This window comes from Urocampus carinirostris, chromosome 15 (assembly GCF_059441175.1).
Source record: "Urocampus carinirostris isolate Australia breed hairy pipefish chromosome 15, RoL_Ucar_1.0, whole genome shotgun sequence".
Lineage (NCBI taxonomy): Eukaryota > Metazoa > Chordata > Actinopteri > Syngnathiformes > Syngnathidae > Urocampus > Urocampus carinirostris.
The window spans coordinates 11,665,679-11,682,561 of NC_142363.1; the positions used below are offsets into that span (position 1 = coordinate 11,665,679).

Sequence of the window (16,883 nt, forward strand, 5' to 3'; positions counted from 1 at the left end):
CTTTGGCTGGTCGACACATTAAAAGAATAATCTGGGTAATACCATTTTCAATAAGTTTAAAACAATAATTACCACACTTATTTACTCAAACTCTAATTGATTAGTAATAATTCCCGCGCAAAATGTTAATAAAAAAGAATACAAATTTACAATCGGTTTTAGTGGAAATTCAAAAGTCGTAACACATCGGAAACCGCTACTTTCGTGACTGATATATTTTAATCATTACATAGACCTGGCTCAGTTTGAGGATACCAGATGTTAGCGTGCAGCTAGCCGGCCGCTCTCCACATCGCTTTTTGCATTGAAAGAAGCCCTGCAATGTCGTTGTTTAGTTTATTGTGTAATGACAAGACCATTCGTTCATTAATTCAAAACAAAAATCTACCCATTGCTAATTAATTGCCACAGTTAACTAGTGACAAATGTTTTATAATCTCAATCAGTTGTCAATAGTTCAAATTTAACTCATATATTTCTAACTTCAATTTTATGATTCAGCACATTCTCATACTGACAATTGTTAAAATGAAAAATTATTTGAAATAATTCAACATTTTGCCAAGTCCTATACTGAAACCTACACTTTTTTTGTTTGTTTAAATTAGAACGGTATTTTAGATGTTGACCCGCAACTACAATCTGCTGAATGTTCTTTTTTTGTAACCATTGCACATTCCTGTCGGTCGCATTGATGCTTTGGTTTCATGGATTTCGGCACAGCAGGAATGTCTGGCAGCCTAGCTGTATTGATATTAGGTTTGTTTGAGGCAAATACGAGCAGCAACACATGTTTGCTTTGCTTACATGGGGGGGGGGGGGGGGGGGGGTGGTGTCATCGTTCTCTAGGAGTACAACACTGGTAATGTTGTCAATAACATTATTTCTGCAGAGCTGTTGTGTGATTATGTGAAAACATGCACCCAAACTTTTAAAGATAAAACCAGGCGATGAAATATGAATTATAAATTGTAGTTATATCAAGTCCAAGAATGTGTATAAAACCTTCCGAATGACCTGCTATCTGTTAAACTTGGTAAATTAGCTGATTTAAACTTCTCTGCTTGAGCGTGTTTGAGACATAGCACTGCATAACTTAAGGAGTGTAACCCATGCTCCTTTTTTCCTCTACAAAGTAACTAAAATGTTATGTCCATGTTCAATTTAAACACAAACCTGCGTATCATCAGCTGCATGAAAGCGTGCAACCCCTAAAGGCACCAACTCCTCCAAACAAAGCATCACTAAGTTTACAACAGTTTTCTCCGCTTATCAAATATGGGCTCACATAAATAAACACTGCATTTTCTGGATTATACAACATGGAAATGGAAAGCATTGTCTTAGATGTCAGAGGTATCATGAAAGCTTAAAAAAAGCCCCAAAATGAAAGTTCTGCTTGAAAGGCATCCTCTCACAAAAAGCCAATTTTTTTCCCCCCGAAGTTTTCTTGAAAGCGAGTATTTTTGAGAAACTTAGCAATGTTCTACTGTTGTTTCCTAAACCATGTTAAAAGCTAGGGACAGGCGTAGCTGAGGAAAGCATGAGGCTGCCTTTTACACTGCATAGCTTAATGCGCAATTCAGATTTTTTGGGGAGTGAAATTTGATGTTTTTGTGAGATCGTTCACATTTCCACTTGCATGCTTATGCCATAGCCGATCTAGCAATTTGAAAGGTTTTGTGCGACCAGTGGCTAAACACAGTCGTCCCCCCAAATATTAATTAAATCACTAAAACATCAATGTCCCTCCATTGAATGTTTTTAGTGGGTTTTTTTTCACAACGGTGTGTTGATTTCTACGCTACATGGAAGAACATGGAAAACGAGCAGCCATGAGAAAATTAGAGGTGAATAAAACAAAGGTTCGCATGTAGAGGAGGTAGAAAAACAAATTCCCACCAGTTTTTATCCTTGTTTTACTTTGATATCAAAACTTGAATAAACCGAAGCCTAACTCATTTTTTGCTAACGCTGTATTTATAAATATACACCTTTGGATACTTGTCTGTGCTGTAAGGCATTGTTGTGCCAAAAATGTCCCCCCAGTCCCCTCTCTCCTGCATGTGATGTCACCCCTCGTGTAAACGTTGCTAAGATGTTTTCGTATCTAATTGTTTAGGGAACATAATAGAACAATAAAGCACGAAGCATTTGCACTTTGTATGCTCGAAGAGGGGACATTTCATGCAAGTAGAGGGCACCCGCGTCCTAGCTTGCGGTGCGTCCTGTGTAGTGATAAATACAGAAATAGACCCAGCTACAGAGACTGTGCCTTTTAACACACCAGCCATGGTCATGAAAATATGGTATTTTTAATGGGGTTGAGAACTTAATTTTATTATAAACACACACCACTTTTGAGATGTATCATGCACTTAAATTTGGCTAACTGGCCGTCTCCCACCCAACCAAAGAGTGACCCTTGGCCCAGATCCACTGCACCCTCTTCTTAAGTGAATTCCATCAGTTCTCTCCCGTCCGTTCCTTGTAACACTCTTATCATTCATGAAACATCTGGGGACTCCAAAGGTATGAATTCTTGTATGTATAAGAGCACTTATCTCAGCTCACACAACCAATCAGGGGCATTTCATGCATGCTTTCTACACGTTACAGTATATCTGATGGCAGTCCCTCAGGACAAAAATAAACATCCCAAGGTATGTAGGTTGTTTTGTGGGGGATAATAAGTATTAGCATGCCAAATGAGTCCCGTGTTCATTTGCAGAACTCTATTTCAGTTGTCTGGGTCCCATGAGCATGCCCAACCCCAGTGGGATTTTGTTTTCATTAAAATAGGGATTATTGAAAGTAATCTCTGGCTAAATGTGGCAGGATTTAACATTTACATGGATTTATACAGGCTCTACTAGTTAAACTCGCTAATCCTTCATAAAAACAGCAGATTTGTTGTAATTTAACTAGTTTGAAGTAAATAATTATGTTATTTTTGGAGAAAGGCGGTCATAGGGCAGTATTTTATTAGTTATTACTGATGGTTTAAAAGTACTTTATGAAAAATGTTTTCTCACAATGTGAAAAAAAAAACCCATTCAGTCCAAACAGCTCATTGTTTGTGACAGGTCAATTGGTTTTCGTTGGGAATTGATAATTACTTATGTTTTGCTAATGATTTGATTTTTCTGAGGAGTATCATAATTGATCTTAATCTAGGGTCTCAGCATTTGACTTGCACAAAATCGCAAGAGCACCTGCTCTGTATGAATATGCATCGTAGTGGTACTCTTTGCAGTCTTCTTCTTTTCATACGTCCTACACCCACAAAGTGTGTTATTCGCTAACCTTTGAGCAGACAAAGGGCTTTGAGAGCAACCCAGACTCCTCCGCATCATCTATTGTATGGTGAACAATGTTGTTTAGCTTGGATAAATCCTGCTGTATGTGACGTTGTTGTGTCAAGCAGCAGGCTGATGGATGCAGATTGAGCAGCTGCTCACTTAGCAGTTTGGATATTACTTTGAAAAGGTGTTCCCAAAACAATGGTCATTGAAAGGGCCATTATGTATTATTTGTTGCCTCCTAGCGGTTAAAAAAAACTTTGTCCATAACAAAAATACTGATTTGAATAATAGGCAAAAATACATTAACTATAATATTAACATGCTTTAAAATACTTGTGTTTAGAAAAGTGTGTACTTATTTGACATGAGATGAGGATCACCTAGAGGAAGCTGACACAATTGATAGTTTTCGCGTGATGTTGCACGCTTCCCCCGAATGTGAGATAACGGGTTGAACTGCATTAAGTGTAGATTCAACCAGTTGACTCTTGCTAGATCGCTATAGCAAACTGTCTGTTACTCTGTTTAAAATAAAATAGTCACCTATTACTGCCCCTGTGCTCTGCTCTGCTGTGGCCATCTAAATCGGCCCGACTCGATTATGTGACCACAGTTATGTGAGCTTAGACAAATGGAGGCATGTGGGCAGTCTTAAACCACTAGCAGTCTTAAATGTGTCTCTTCCAGCATCCTGCTTAGTCACATTGCAAAAGTATCTACCAAATTCGATAAACAAAATATTATCAGCGCCTTTTTTTCTTGGACAGTTTGCCTGTTCTGCGCTCAAGATATGAACAGCTCAGTCATGTTGCAGACTTTAATTCCTGTCAGCGTGGACTAACCACACACAGACTCTCGCCAGTAGCCGGCCACCTTGGCCTCCTACTGGGGTTATTGTGCAATTTTGGGATCAGACAAGGGCTTCAGTCATCACGCCCTCCCAAGTGCCTACCCATAAGGCAATTCTGCAGCCACTAAACGCCTGCTTGTCTCGCCCCGTCGTCTCAAGCGGCAATGGAAAATCGCCATGGCTACAGCTAGTCATACATCCTCCTCCAGTCCGAGCCAACGGAAAAGCCAGGCTTCCATACCATATAGGAAAAACAACTATCAGGAGTGGAGGCGCTTAATTGATGGAAGCTATAAACCGTTCTTCCTTCTTTTTTAAGAAGTTTTGCCTGCCTGTGCTCCCGCTTTCCTTGCCTCTGCTAAATAACCCAGGGTTAGCCCTGGAGGACCATGATTCGCTTCTGCTTCAGAACAGGGAGGGATTCTCAACTTTCCACGTGTCTTTAAGTGTGCTTGTGGTTGTGTGTGAGGCAAATGCCGCGTCCGCGTGTCTCTGTTGCTTTAAGCCTCAACAACCCTTCATAAGGAGAATCCACTTTAAGGTGACAGAACAGCAGCGAGATTTTGTCCTTGCAATTACTTCAAAGAGGTTTTAGATTAAAGGCCGGTGCAGCAGAGGTAAGGCATCTTATGGGCTCGTTTTATCCCCCTCTCGCTTTTGTTTGTCCTGGATTAAAAGGTGGCAGGGGTGATGTGGTTGTCTTATCGGGTCCCGTTGTTGACATGCACAGGTGTTTGCATTTGCATGTGTGAAATGCTAAAAATCAAAATACTACATTTGGTTTACATCTTAGCAAGCAGGTTTATGGTAGAATTTTGTTGCCTGCAAATAAAAATAAATGTTCTCCATTTTGAATACACTCATACGGTACTCATGCTAAAGTTAGTCGAGTCCAAGGTACGCCCTTAACACATCCAGCAAGTACTTATAATGGCTTTTGATTGTTGTGAGAGCATTCACAGGACAGTGTTGTTGGCTTTTTAGTGAGTGATTCATACACTGGCAGTTGTCACCACAGCATGGTTCATATTACAAAAGCCATGCTGGGAAGTGTCGATCATTGACGCCTTCTTTATTATTCATGTCTGGAATGCTTTCTATCTTAAGAAGGAATGAATGTGGTTGTTTTAAACAAGTTCAATCTCAAACTTTAATGTACCACACTTCTTCCTTTATGCGCTCACATGAGAGAAATTTCTCAGGGGCGCGTCCCACAGGGTACGATTTGACAGGAAGAAAGCTGTGCAACTGTGTAAACAATCGCTAGTAATAACAAATGACCTAATTGTTTGGAGTTTGGAGCATCTTCAAACCAAAAAGCGCAGAGATTTAACAGCCATTGTTTACCAGTGAGAGTGTCATTCAAGTGGTTATTTGCATCTTTCATTAATTATTTTGGTGCAATTATTTTAGATCCTAATAAGGATAGCTAGCTTCTTTTCTGTTTTTCAAAGCCATTGCAGTTTTGTTGATTTTGAAACCACCTCACTGATGATTTAGAGCAAGAAAAATGCCTTACTTGCCAAGCTGTCGTGCCCAGAGTTTGCTCCTACAAATTTCTTCAAGATTATATTGAATGACATAAATGGTCAGTATTGCTTTCGTCACTTAGTGTATGGCTTTATTTTAGGAACATATACTTCTTAAATGTAAATGCTACACGTTAAGGTATGGCCCTTTACTCACTCCCAACCAAACACACGATGCCAGACTAAACACGAAGCTTTCGTGGGAGTTATTCAAGGGCAGAGGGAGAAGAATGCCAGGTCACCGGGTGTCCTGAAGAGCGTCGAAGTCCCTCTGACCCTTAGCAGATGGCCTGTAGGAAACCTACTGAGAAGAGCGGGGGTGATGAGGAAAAAGGAAAGAAGGAGGGAGGGTTCAGATCCAATGCTGTGGCTACAGCTAAAGGGCAGACTTGTCTTGTATACTCCAAAAAGTCGTACAATAGTTTAGTTCAAGTCACAGCAGAAGGGGAACGTGTGTGCCTTTTGGTCTGGCACGCCTTAAAGCTTTTCACTCAGTACTGTTCTGGCTGAATAAATTCTGCAAGAAAGTGTCAGCAGAAAAGAAAGGAGCTGCTCGTAGTTTGCAGCTGCTTTCAGTGTCTTCGCCTTGAAAACACTTTGTTGTAAATTTCTTGTCATTCGAAGAAAAGATAAATATGTCAGGTAAACATAACTTGTCTATATTACCTATTCCAGTATGATTTATCCTGAAAGCAAAGTGCACCCACAAAAATAAAATTTTTGATTCCTCATCAAACACAGCTCTACATGTCATGCAACTTCTTATGCAGAATTATTCATGAAGGAAGAGTTGCACTAAGGCCAATGATTTGACTTCTATGTAAATGCTATTGTGGCGTGTGGTGTAAATCAAGATAAGAGTACTACTCTATCAAGGTGTTGAAAATGTTTTGCTACGAAATCTAGGTTCTCCTTAAGTTAAGAAATTTTACTTGGGCTGACGCTTAGGTGGCCATGTGGTGTCAAGTACATCTGGACATTCAGCAAATGAGGCCTAAAAGAGGAGCTGGCTTGTCTAGACCTGACCCTTTTACACTTAAGGTACTTTCAAAAAACAACTTTTTGGAACATTAAGCAGGTGATCCGACTTATTGAAAACAGATGTCATGATTGGCTGAAAACTAAAAATCTCTAGATTGGCTCTGTCGACAAGGAAGGATTTGTGACGGTTACCGATTTCTGAAGACTTGCATGAGCAAATGGTCCAACACTCTCAGAACATCTTTGCCATCGTCCAATTGCAAATAATTAGGGGAAGGTTTATAGTACAGTAATAATTTTAAATGTGGAGTAGTTGTTGCACACAAGCAACCAGACAGAATAGAAACAATGAATTAATACTTAAGATCTGTTAGTAGGAACAATCAGATCTATGTACTTTGTACAGACATTTGTATTGTATATCAAAAATGTTTGCAGATTTGTTTATTTAACTACTTTCAATGTAATTATTACGCCATGGTCAAAGTGTATTTAAGCAGAAGCAGATACAACGCTCAATATTGCACAATTAATCCCTGTGATCAAAACTTTAGGCAGTTATGCTTTTCTAATGCAATTTTGTTTGGTGTTGTGAAGGCTCAGGATGTCAGTAACACCTGAAACACTTCAATAAGGATGAGCTACTTGTATGGTCTGGAAGTGGTTGTAATATTACATGTTTCAAAAGACAGACATGTACACCAAATATGCCCCAGTACTCAGAGCGTTCCTATGCTGTTTCAAGTCTTAGGTCTGTCACTAGTAGCACATTTGGAAATGGAGTGGAAAAAAGACATGAGCCAAGATTCCAGGGTTTTAAAATAAACATGCGGGTAAACTGCAGCCGACATTAAAAACATTTCAGAAGCTGAGCAAAGACAACGTAAGTTTGTAGATGGGAGGTGGAAGGACGTTTCCAGAGTCAATTCCGATTGGCCGATTAAGAGGCTTTTGGGTGGAGAGAAATTTAAACTGTAAGACCATTGAACAGCATTCATGTTCAAGTGAATCTGTTGGGATTTTAAGAGTAATATAACACAGATCTTTTTTTTTTAAATCGGCAACTTTAGTGATATCACTTTTTGTCCCCTATTCATTTGCAGTCATATTTTAACCAAATGTAATTTTGTGTCAAAATTTAGTGGAGCCTTATTTGCCTTTTTTTTACCTTTAGAGAAATACATTTTACTTATCATGTGCCTGTTTGCTTCATTCGACACCACAGTTTTTAGAACACAGAAAACTGAAATCCCAAGCAGTTATATTGAACAATATCATATGTCAATCTTTCTCTCTTTCAGATGATAAATACTGCCTTGCAAGTCGTTAACGTTGGGACATGACTTGGAGGGATCTTTCACAAAGGATCAGTAACTTCAGACACTGACAACAGGTGAGTCATAGTGTGACATGTTGTGGGTTGCAACACATATAACTTATTCTTTTATTCTCATTTATAAAATATCAAAAGCAATTCACCAACGTGTTCCCCAAAAGGATCTTCTACAACCACCTCACTAATGATCAAACTTCTTTGGTCTTTTAAAAAAATCTCAATGTTTTCAATGACATTAAAGTATTTAGTATTTTCACCTAAAATGTTATACGCAAGTAATGTATTTTCACAACCATGAGGCGCACCGTTCTAAAAGATACATGTGCCATTGCTGTATTCAACCCACATAAGGAGCACCTGTTAATCGGATGCGGGCCTTGCCTTACATCCAATCCACACACCCACACAATTTGTCATCATTAAACAAACAGGTAAAACCAAAGGACAAACATTATTTTTAATCATCAATCATCGATGGGCGTAGATAAGTAAAACCAACAGATAAAACATGAACATAAATAGACTGTGGATATATATATATATATATATATATATATATATATATATATATATATAGTGCATCCGGAAAGTATTCACAGCGCTTCACTTTTTCCACATTTTGTTATGTCACAGCCTCATTCCAAATTGTATTAATGTATTCTCTTATCTCAAAATTCTACACAAAATACTCCATTATGACAATGTGAAAAAGTTTTCTTTTTTTTTTTACTTTTTTGTATTTATTAAAAATAGAAAACTAAGAAATCACATTTACATAAGTATTCACAGCCTTTGCTTAATACTTTGTTGATCCACCTTTAGCAGCAAATACAGCCTCAAGTCTTTTTGAATATGATCCCACAAGTTTAGCACACCTATCTTTCGGCAGTTTTACCCATTCTTCTTTGCAATAAGTCTCAAGCTCAATCAGGTTGGATGGGAGACGTTTGTGCACAGCCATTTTCCGATCTCTCCAGAAATGTTCGATCGGATTCAAGTCTGGACTCTGACTGGGCCACTCCAGGACATTCACGGAGTGGTTCTGAAGCCAATCTTTTGAGATCTTGGCTGTGTGCTTTGGGTCGTTGTCCTGCTGAAAAATGAACCTTCGCCCCAGCCTGAGGTCAAGAGCGCTCTGGAGCAGGTTTTCATCCAGGATATCTCTATATTTTGCTGCATTCATTTTTCCTTCTATCCTGACTAGTCTGCCAGTTCCTGCTGCTGAAAAACATCCCCACAGCATGATGCTGCCACCACCATGCTTCACTGTAGGGATGGTATTGGCCTGGTGATGAGCGGTGCCTAGTTTCCTCCAAACATGGCGCCTGGCATTCACACCAAAGAGTTCAATCTTTTTCTCATCAGACCAGAGAATTTTGTTTCTCATGGTCTGAGAGTCATTCAGGTGCTTTTTGGCAAATTCCAGACGGCTTCCATGTTCCTTTTACTAAGGAGTGGCTTTCGTCTGGCCACTCTACCATACAGGCCTGATTGGTGGATTGCTGCAGAGATGGTTGTCCTTCTGGAAGGCTCTCCTCTCTCCACAGAGGAACGCTGGAGCTCTGACAGAGTGACCATCGGGGTCTTGGTCACCTTCCTGACTAAGGCCCTTCTTCCCCGATCGCTCAGTTTAGAAGGCCGGCCAGCTCTAGGAAGAGTCCTGGTGGTTCCAAACGTCTTCCATTTACGAATAATGGAGGCCACTGTGCTCATTGGGACCTTCAAAGCAGCAGACATTTTTCTGTATCCTTCCCCAGATTTGTGCCTCAAGACAATCCTGTCTCGCAGGTCTACAGACAGTTCTTTTGACTTAATGCTTGGTGTTTGTGCTCTGACATGCACACTCAACTGTGGGACCTTATATAGACAGGTGTGTGCCTTTCCAAATCATGTCCAATCAACTGAATTTACTGCAGGTGGACTCCAATTAAGCTGTAGAAAGATCTCAAGGATGATCAGTGGAAAAAAGATGCACTTGAGCTCAGTTTTGAGCTTCATGGCAAAGGCTGTGAATACTTATGTAAATGTGATTTCTTAGTTTTCTATTTTTAATAAATTCAAAAAAAGTAAAAAAAAATTCACATTGTCATAATGGAGTATTTTGTGTAGAATTTTGAGATAAGAGATTAAATTAATACAATTTGGAATGAGGCTGTAACATAACAAAATGTGGAAAAAGTGAAGCGCTGTGAATACTTTCCGGATGCACTGTATATATATCTCAACTCATCTCATTAGCTGCACCGCTTATCCTCAGTGGGGTTGCGGGGGTGCTGGAGCCCATCCCAGCAATCATCGGGCAGTGGGCAGGGGACACCCTGAACTGGTTGCCAGCCAATCGCAGGGCACAAAGGGACAGACAACTCGCTCGCTCATTCACACCTAGGGACAATTTGGACCGGCCAATCCACCTGAAATGCATGTCTTTGGAATGTGGGAGGAAACCGTTGTGCCCGGAGGAAACCCACGCAAGCACGGGGAGAACATACAAACTCCGCACAGTAAGTCTGGTAGCTGGATTTGAACCCACACAGGAGGTTCCCAAGACCTTAGAACTGTGCCGCACACGCGCTAACCACTGCCGTGCTGCCCTATATATATATATATATATATATAATATATATATATATATATATATATATATATATATATATATATACATGTTTTTACCGGTAACTGTCGGCAATTTAACCCATTAAAGTCCTCATCCTCTCTTTCTGAATTGAACAGCTGCGCCGAATGTCCATCAAACGTGTCAGTTTCACTTTATTTATCGTATTTTCCGCACTGTAAGGCGCACTGGGTTATAGGGCGCACCCCCAAAAAATAGTTTTTGGTCCTATATTTGACATACATAAGACGCACCGGATTATAAGGCGCTACAATGGGAACGTCGACAAAACAGTCAGATAGTTCAGTCAAACTTATTACCCCCTTAACATTCCGAAAGCTTGCAAAGAAGCAAATACATGTCGTAGACACGTGCGAATGCGGTGTCCGTACGATGTCACTCAAATGCATCGTTCCAAATATCATTCGGAAGGTTAAAGTCTTGGGATTCAAGAAATGCCAACCATTCCTTGGTTTCTATTTTCTTTTTCACACGCAACTTTACTGTGCATATGAATTGAGTTTAATTTAAAAATAGACACTCCATTCCATCCATTATCTGCACCGCTTATCACAGAAATATCAAGTTCAGCCTGAAACAAGATACAGGGAAAATATATAGCCGGAGTAGCTCACCAAATTCGCTGTGTTCAATAATAATGTGCAACCATGGTCCTCTTATATCCGTGAGTGTAGTAAATCCAGGAGAGTAAAATATTTACAAATACAGTACAGAATAGTGAAATACTGTTTTCTCTATGCCGTCAACCCAACATGCTATTCACATTCATCTTTTTCGGCCAATTGTTGGCTTTGTTTTGCCCCTTTAGCCTATGCCAGCCTTTAAATGATTAAAAAGTATCCACCCCCTTTACCTCCGAATAACTTTAGCCAATAGTGATCGATTCAACTGATGATTGACACATCTTTTTCGGCCAATTGCAGGGTTTGTTTTGCCGCTTTAGCCTATGCCAGCTTGTAAATGATAAAAAGGATCCGCCCCCTTTACCTCTGAATAACTTTAGCCAATAGTGATTGATTCAACTGATGATTGACACATCTTTTTCAGCCAATTGCAGGCTTTGTTTGGCCGCTTTAGCCTATGCCAGCCTGTAAATGATAAAAAGGATCAGCCCCCCTTTACCTCCGAATAACTTTAGCCAATAGTGATTGATTCAAATGATGATTGACACATTGGTTAGCCAATGAAACGCCGGTAAATAAATCCTAGCATACCGCGGACTACTTGGTGTTCGGGGGAAAATCTAGTCGGCGGCTGCTGCATTAGTTGCAAGACTTTGCGACTTAATATTTATCCTAAATAAGGCGCACTGTATTAAAAGGCGCATGGTCAGCTTTTGAAAAAAATAAAGGCTTTTAGGTGCGCCTTATAGTGCGGAAAATATGGTACTTTCAGAGTCACTTTCGGTGCTGTGTGGCTCCTCAGAATTGATGACGACTTTTGCGAAAGCTCAGACAGTGCCATTAGGCAGGTTAGTAAAGGCATCCTCAATCTGACCTGAATAATAGCAAGCTCAGCGTTCATTTGTTTCACTTGTTTTTTCACGACCGTGAAGACCCACGCAAATGAGGTGCCATTAGTGAGATGTCATTGGCGATCAGTGCCATTTGCAGACGACGCATTTTAAGAGATAGCTAAAGTTGTGTCGACCTTGTGTTTAGAATCAGGTGAGCATTTAATTTGTCGACATAAGTTACATCGTTATTTTCGGGATCCCACATTATTATTTAAAATTTTCTGCAGGCATTTACGTGAGAAGTAATGCATGCCAAAAAAAGACAGCAAGCCATTGACAAAAGATGTCCTGCAACAGTAGTTATGATGACACTCTTGGATGACGTCAGGTGTGCAAGGGTGCTAAGATGAGCATGCATAGTCACATTTCAAAAGCAATGGTAATGAGTGAAAAAACATTTTTTTTGCATAAAGCACATACTGTTTTTTTCATCTACCATTAACACCCACACTTCCCCTTTTAATATTCTCATGGTGTCCTCTACTATGTTTGCCGTACATGTGCACCTTACCAATTTTACAAGTGTGTATCCAACTGTTAAATCAATGTGCGCCTTAATAGTTCCTCCTGATTCGAAAAGGTGATAGAAACTTTCTTGTCACATCATCCTCATGCTATTAGAGCAGAGCTTTTGTCTGATGTTTTTACAAATGATTCGTCCCAATGTAATTGCTAAGAAATGCGCTCGTCTTTGATCTCAAGCTTTGTTATGATTATAAACGCATAAACTAGTCTTTGAAATTATTTTGTAAGCATTAAGCCAATCACTGCCTGACAGCAACAGTACCAGTTCGTTTTTGATTGAATATGAGTTATATGTTTTTGGGAATTTTAACCAGTAGTAAATGCTGTTTGACTGCGGTGCATTACACCGGTTGTGTGATAATACTTGGAAAGATAACTTTCAGATTGTCTTGGACTTTCTTCTTTTAGCTTAAAAAAACTCTTCAATGGCTCAGTAAGTAGAATCATGGAGATCTAATGGCTGATGTTATGTGTTTTGCTTGCCTCAGTTTTACTCTGTAAGTAGACAATTTAGATTGATTTGCAAAGGCTATGGGAATGTCCACTTGAATTTTCTCATTTTTTTTTATTTTGTAAATTATATGGGCTGAGTTCTGTTGTAAACAGTTAGAACCATTATTTTTCCTTTGAACAAGTCGTTCATATAACGCAAGTGTTTTTCTTTTCAGGAAGGCAATAATGGGAAATTCGGAGAGCCAGTACAGCATCCAGGGTCTTAAAGCCACCGGCTTTGGCTTCTCTGGGACCCAGAGGCCTTACTCACTGAAGCTCGGCTCGGCCGCAGATGACCCTCTGTCACCTCACGAGTGGTGGAAAAGTGCTCCAGTGAGTTCTGGGTACAAGGCCAAATGTGTCAGCAGAGGTTGTCTCTCACCTCCTAAAAGTCGACAGCCTTACTCTTCCCGTCACAATGACTACCTCTCCAGAGGAGCAAGGAGTAGCCCGAAAGAAAATCGTTGGCAGCGGCCGACTGGATGTGTTATGCGTAAGCGCCATGTTTCTGATGAATATGAAGATAATCCATACGGCACAGAGCTCAACAGCCATGCTATGGATGGCCAGATAGACAAACAGCAAGGTTTGGAGAAACAAAGTAGCCCAAGAGTAGTGATCAAGAAGGATGGCAGCCTTAGAGTGGAATTCACTAACACCTCAGGCAGTCATTTCCTGCTGGATGATGGTTCTGGTCCTGTACAGTTACTCAAATTCTCTGCTAATCTGGAATCCCCCTCCACCCCTAGTTTGCCAGGTTCTGGCAGCAGCGTAACCGACTGCCTCCACAGCGGTCCTCCACCAGCCTCTACTTCCTCTACTGCCAGAACCAGTAAAGGAAGTTCCCTTAGCTCAGATGGTTCCTGGTATGATTCTCCTTGGGGGGCCAGTGCAGAACTTTGTGAGCAGGACCAACCTCGAACACAAATGCAATCCCCTGTTCACCAACATGACTCTTTTACGGGGATACCGTCGCCCGTGTCCATTGCCGGGCTCTATAAAGATTCCGCAATGGCTGCTACCTTCCCCACAGCTAAAGAGTTAACATCCCATTTTTTGGCGGCACCTGTTGGTGAAGACACACGTAGAGTCTCGCTTTCGTCAGTTTTGGATGTGCCCTTAGAGGAGGATTGCCCTGAGGCTCGGCAGTATTCTTCATACACACTACCCTGTCGAAGCGCCAAAGCTCACACTTTGAGCGAGGGTCTGGATAAGGACCCCAACCATGAACCACATCGAGAACGGTCTGGATCAGAATTTGGCTTCCACAAGAAAGCGTCCATCCAAAAACACATTCGACGTTTCAGTGACTGGACTGGCAGCTTGAGCCGCAAGAAGCGAAAGACCCAGGTATTTGGGGATTCTTGTTGTTTTTGTTCCTTCATATATTGTCGTTAGGTAGAATAAAACAGGTGTAGAGTCTTGGAGTGTTGCAGCTTGATGTATCTCTTAAGAGTCAGCAGCGCACTCAGTCTGGGGGCTTAATGTATTTTATACAGTCACCACTCTATTGCTGTTATATGTTGTGGAAAACGTTTAAAGGTGGATGGGTAGTGTTATGTGCCCTTAAAATGTTAAAAAATTGAATATTTTCTCTTAAGTATGTGTTAACAATGTCCAACTAAGTTAAAAGAGCCTTTATATGGTTTTTTTCACCGCGCCTATCCGTTCTTATCGTTTCTCATTGGTTTTCCGGCCACCGAGTGCGTTAGGCTTGAAGAAAAGAGGTGGGGTGGAAGATAGTAGTGTGAACTCTCGCGAGTCCTAAAGGTTTCTTTAATTGTAGGATAAAAATGGTGAAAGTAAGAACTTGAGTGTTTAAAATAGTCTAAATACCAACCCAAACCCCCAAAAAGATGAGAAGAGATTATTTTAGTGCATCTACGATAGACGTACTGTACGTGCACACGGCACACAAGCAGCTTTACAGAGGCTACAATGATTATTTCAGCCATCTGATGGCGTCAGCAAGTAAAATATTTTGAACTCACAGAGTCCATCTTTAATAATACTTTCTGCATTTTGTCGGTTTAAATGCAATGTCTAAAATGCCAGTAGTATTTTTTTAAAGACAGATGCACTTTTTGCTCTTTCAATTACAAAAAATCATTCATTTGATTGACTTCGAATTTATGTATTTGCTTAAATTTAACATTCCCTTAAAAAGGCTGCAACGAGTTTTTGCAAAGTGATAAGAGAATAGCTGTAAGCCTTTGAGAGGGTCTGTTGGAGTCAAACGTAATCCTCGCTCAAGATTTAGCCTCATTCCTCTAATGTTAAGGAATGACTTATGGTTGTTTTGCTTGTTATGTGGTGCAGATTATTTGGTCTTTTGGATCCCTTTGAGAGAAAATCCGCTAATAAAGGTTGATGTTAGGTTGTTTAAACAATGAGAGCAAACTGTGCATGCATTAAACTGACCTTTTCTTTCAAAAAATGGACTATTAAAGTCCTGACTGATTTTTTTATGGTCTTTTTTCAAATCTACTGAATACTCTTATGGCCCATTTCCTTAGAATAGAATAGAATAGAATAGAATGTACCTTTATTGTCATTGTTACAAATGGGCTAACATATTGTGACAACGAAATTGGGCATGACACTCCCGTTTTACACATAGTGAGGGTATGAGCAAGAAGATAAAGGAACAGAGAAGATAATGTTATAAAACAAGGGGAATAAGGCTATAGTTATAATTTACATGGTATTTACACAACAATGTCAGCATGTGGGATGTTACATACAGGGTTGTCGTGATAACGTTGTATCGTAACGGTTGTGCAATATTGCATTTGGTGCAAAGTCATCATGGTGCAAAAATAGTCCGCATATACATTGGTGCAAGCATAGACATCATAGTGCAAAAAAAGGAAATGGTCAGACATTGTGCAATTTGAGCATTAAACGTAGTGCAGTCGACATGTGCAAGAACAAGACTTGAGTAACATTATTTTCGTATGAGGTAGTGTTGGCACGAGTTTTCAGTTTTTGTGCGGTGTCTGTTGAGCAGTGAACAAACATAGTGCAGACAGCATGTACGTGAGTACCATTTTACATACGTGTGAGGTATTTTTTTTTTTTTTTTTTTGCAACAGTTTTCAGTTGTTTGTGCGGTGTCTGTTTAGGGTGGTAATGGCTGTGGGGAAGAAACTGTCTCTGAGTCTGTTCGTTTTTGCTTTGTGTGACCTGTAGCGCTTGCCGGAAGGCAGCAGGTCGAAGAGATGGTGGCCGGGGTGAGAAAAGTCCTTGACGATGTTTTCTGCTCTGCTGAGGTAGCGAGAGCAGGCAATGTCCTCCAGACTGGGCAGAGAGCAGCCGACGATTCTCTGGGCTGTTTTTATGATCCTCTGGAGCTTTTTCCTGTCTGCTGCTGTGCACCCCGCATACCACACCGTGATGCAGTATGTTAGGATGCTCTCCACTGTGGCTTTGTAGAAAGACACCTGCAGCTGCTGTTTTAGGTTATTTTTCCTGAGCAATCTCAGGAAGTGCAGTCGCTGCTGGGCCTTCCCTACCACCGCTCTGGTGTTTGCAGACCAGGAGAGGTCGTCGGCGATGTGCACGCCCAGAAATTTGAACGAGTGGACTCTCTCTACGCAGTCTCCTTTTATGATGAGTGGTGCTGGATTCCTGCTATTCCTTCTGAAATCCAGAATCAGTTCTTTTGTTTTTGTTGTGTTCAATATGAGGTGGTTTTCCGAGCACCACGTTGAAAGT

General features: G+C 40.5%; 2 protein-coding genes across 4 annotated transcripts in view; both read left to right on the forward strand.

Annotated features, from left to right (window-relative positions):
- Nucleotides 1-13,387, forward strand: part of scaf8 (SR-related CTD-associated factor 8) — a 109,680-nt gene extending 96,293 nt beyond the window's left edge. The window contains exons 21-22 of the transcript XR_015852832.1: nucleotides 7,967-8,058; nucleotides 13,343-13,387. The gene's annotated coding sequence lies outside the window, so the exon portion shown is untranslated. The remainder of the gene's footprint in view (nucleotides 1-7,966; nucleotides 8,059-13,342) is intronic.
- The window catches only part of tiam2a (TIAM Rac1 associated GEF 2a), a 144,280-nt gene that overhangs the window by 63,977 nt on the left and 63,420 nt on the right, over nucleotides 1-16,883 (forward strand). For 2 of the 3 annotated variants that reach the window (XM_088353998.1, XM_088353997.1), the window contains exons 2-3: nucleotides 7,967-8,058; nucleotides 13,343-14,516. In XM_088353998.1, the coding sequence (XP_088210124.1) occupies nucleotides 13,353-14,516 (1,164 nt within the window). In that variant the 5' untranslated portion in view covers nucleotides 7,967-8,058; nucleotides 13,343-13,352. Of the gene's footprint in view, nucleotides 1-4,667; nucleotides 4,773-7,966; nucleotides 8,059-13,342; nucleotides 14,517-16,883 lie in introns of those variants that run through there. The other variant, XM_088353999.1, reaches the window with a different exon arrangement.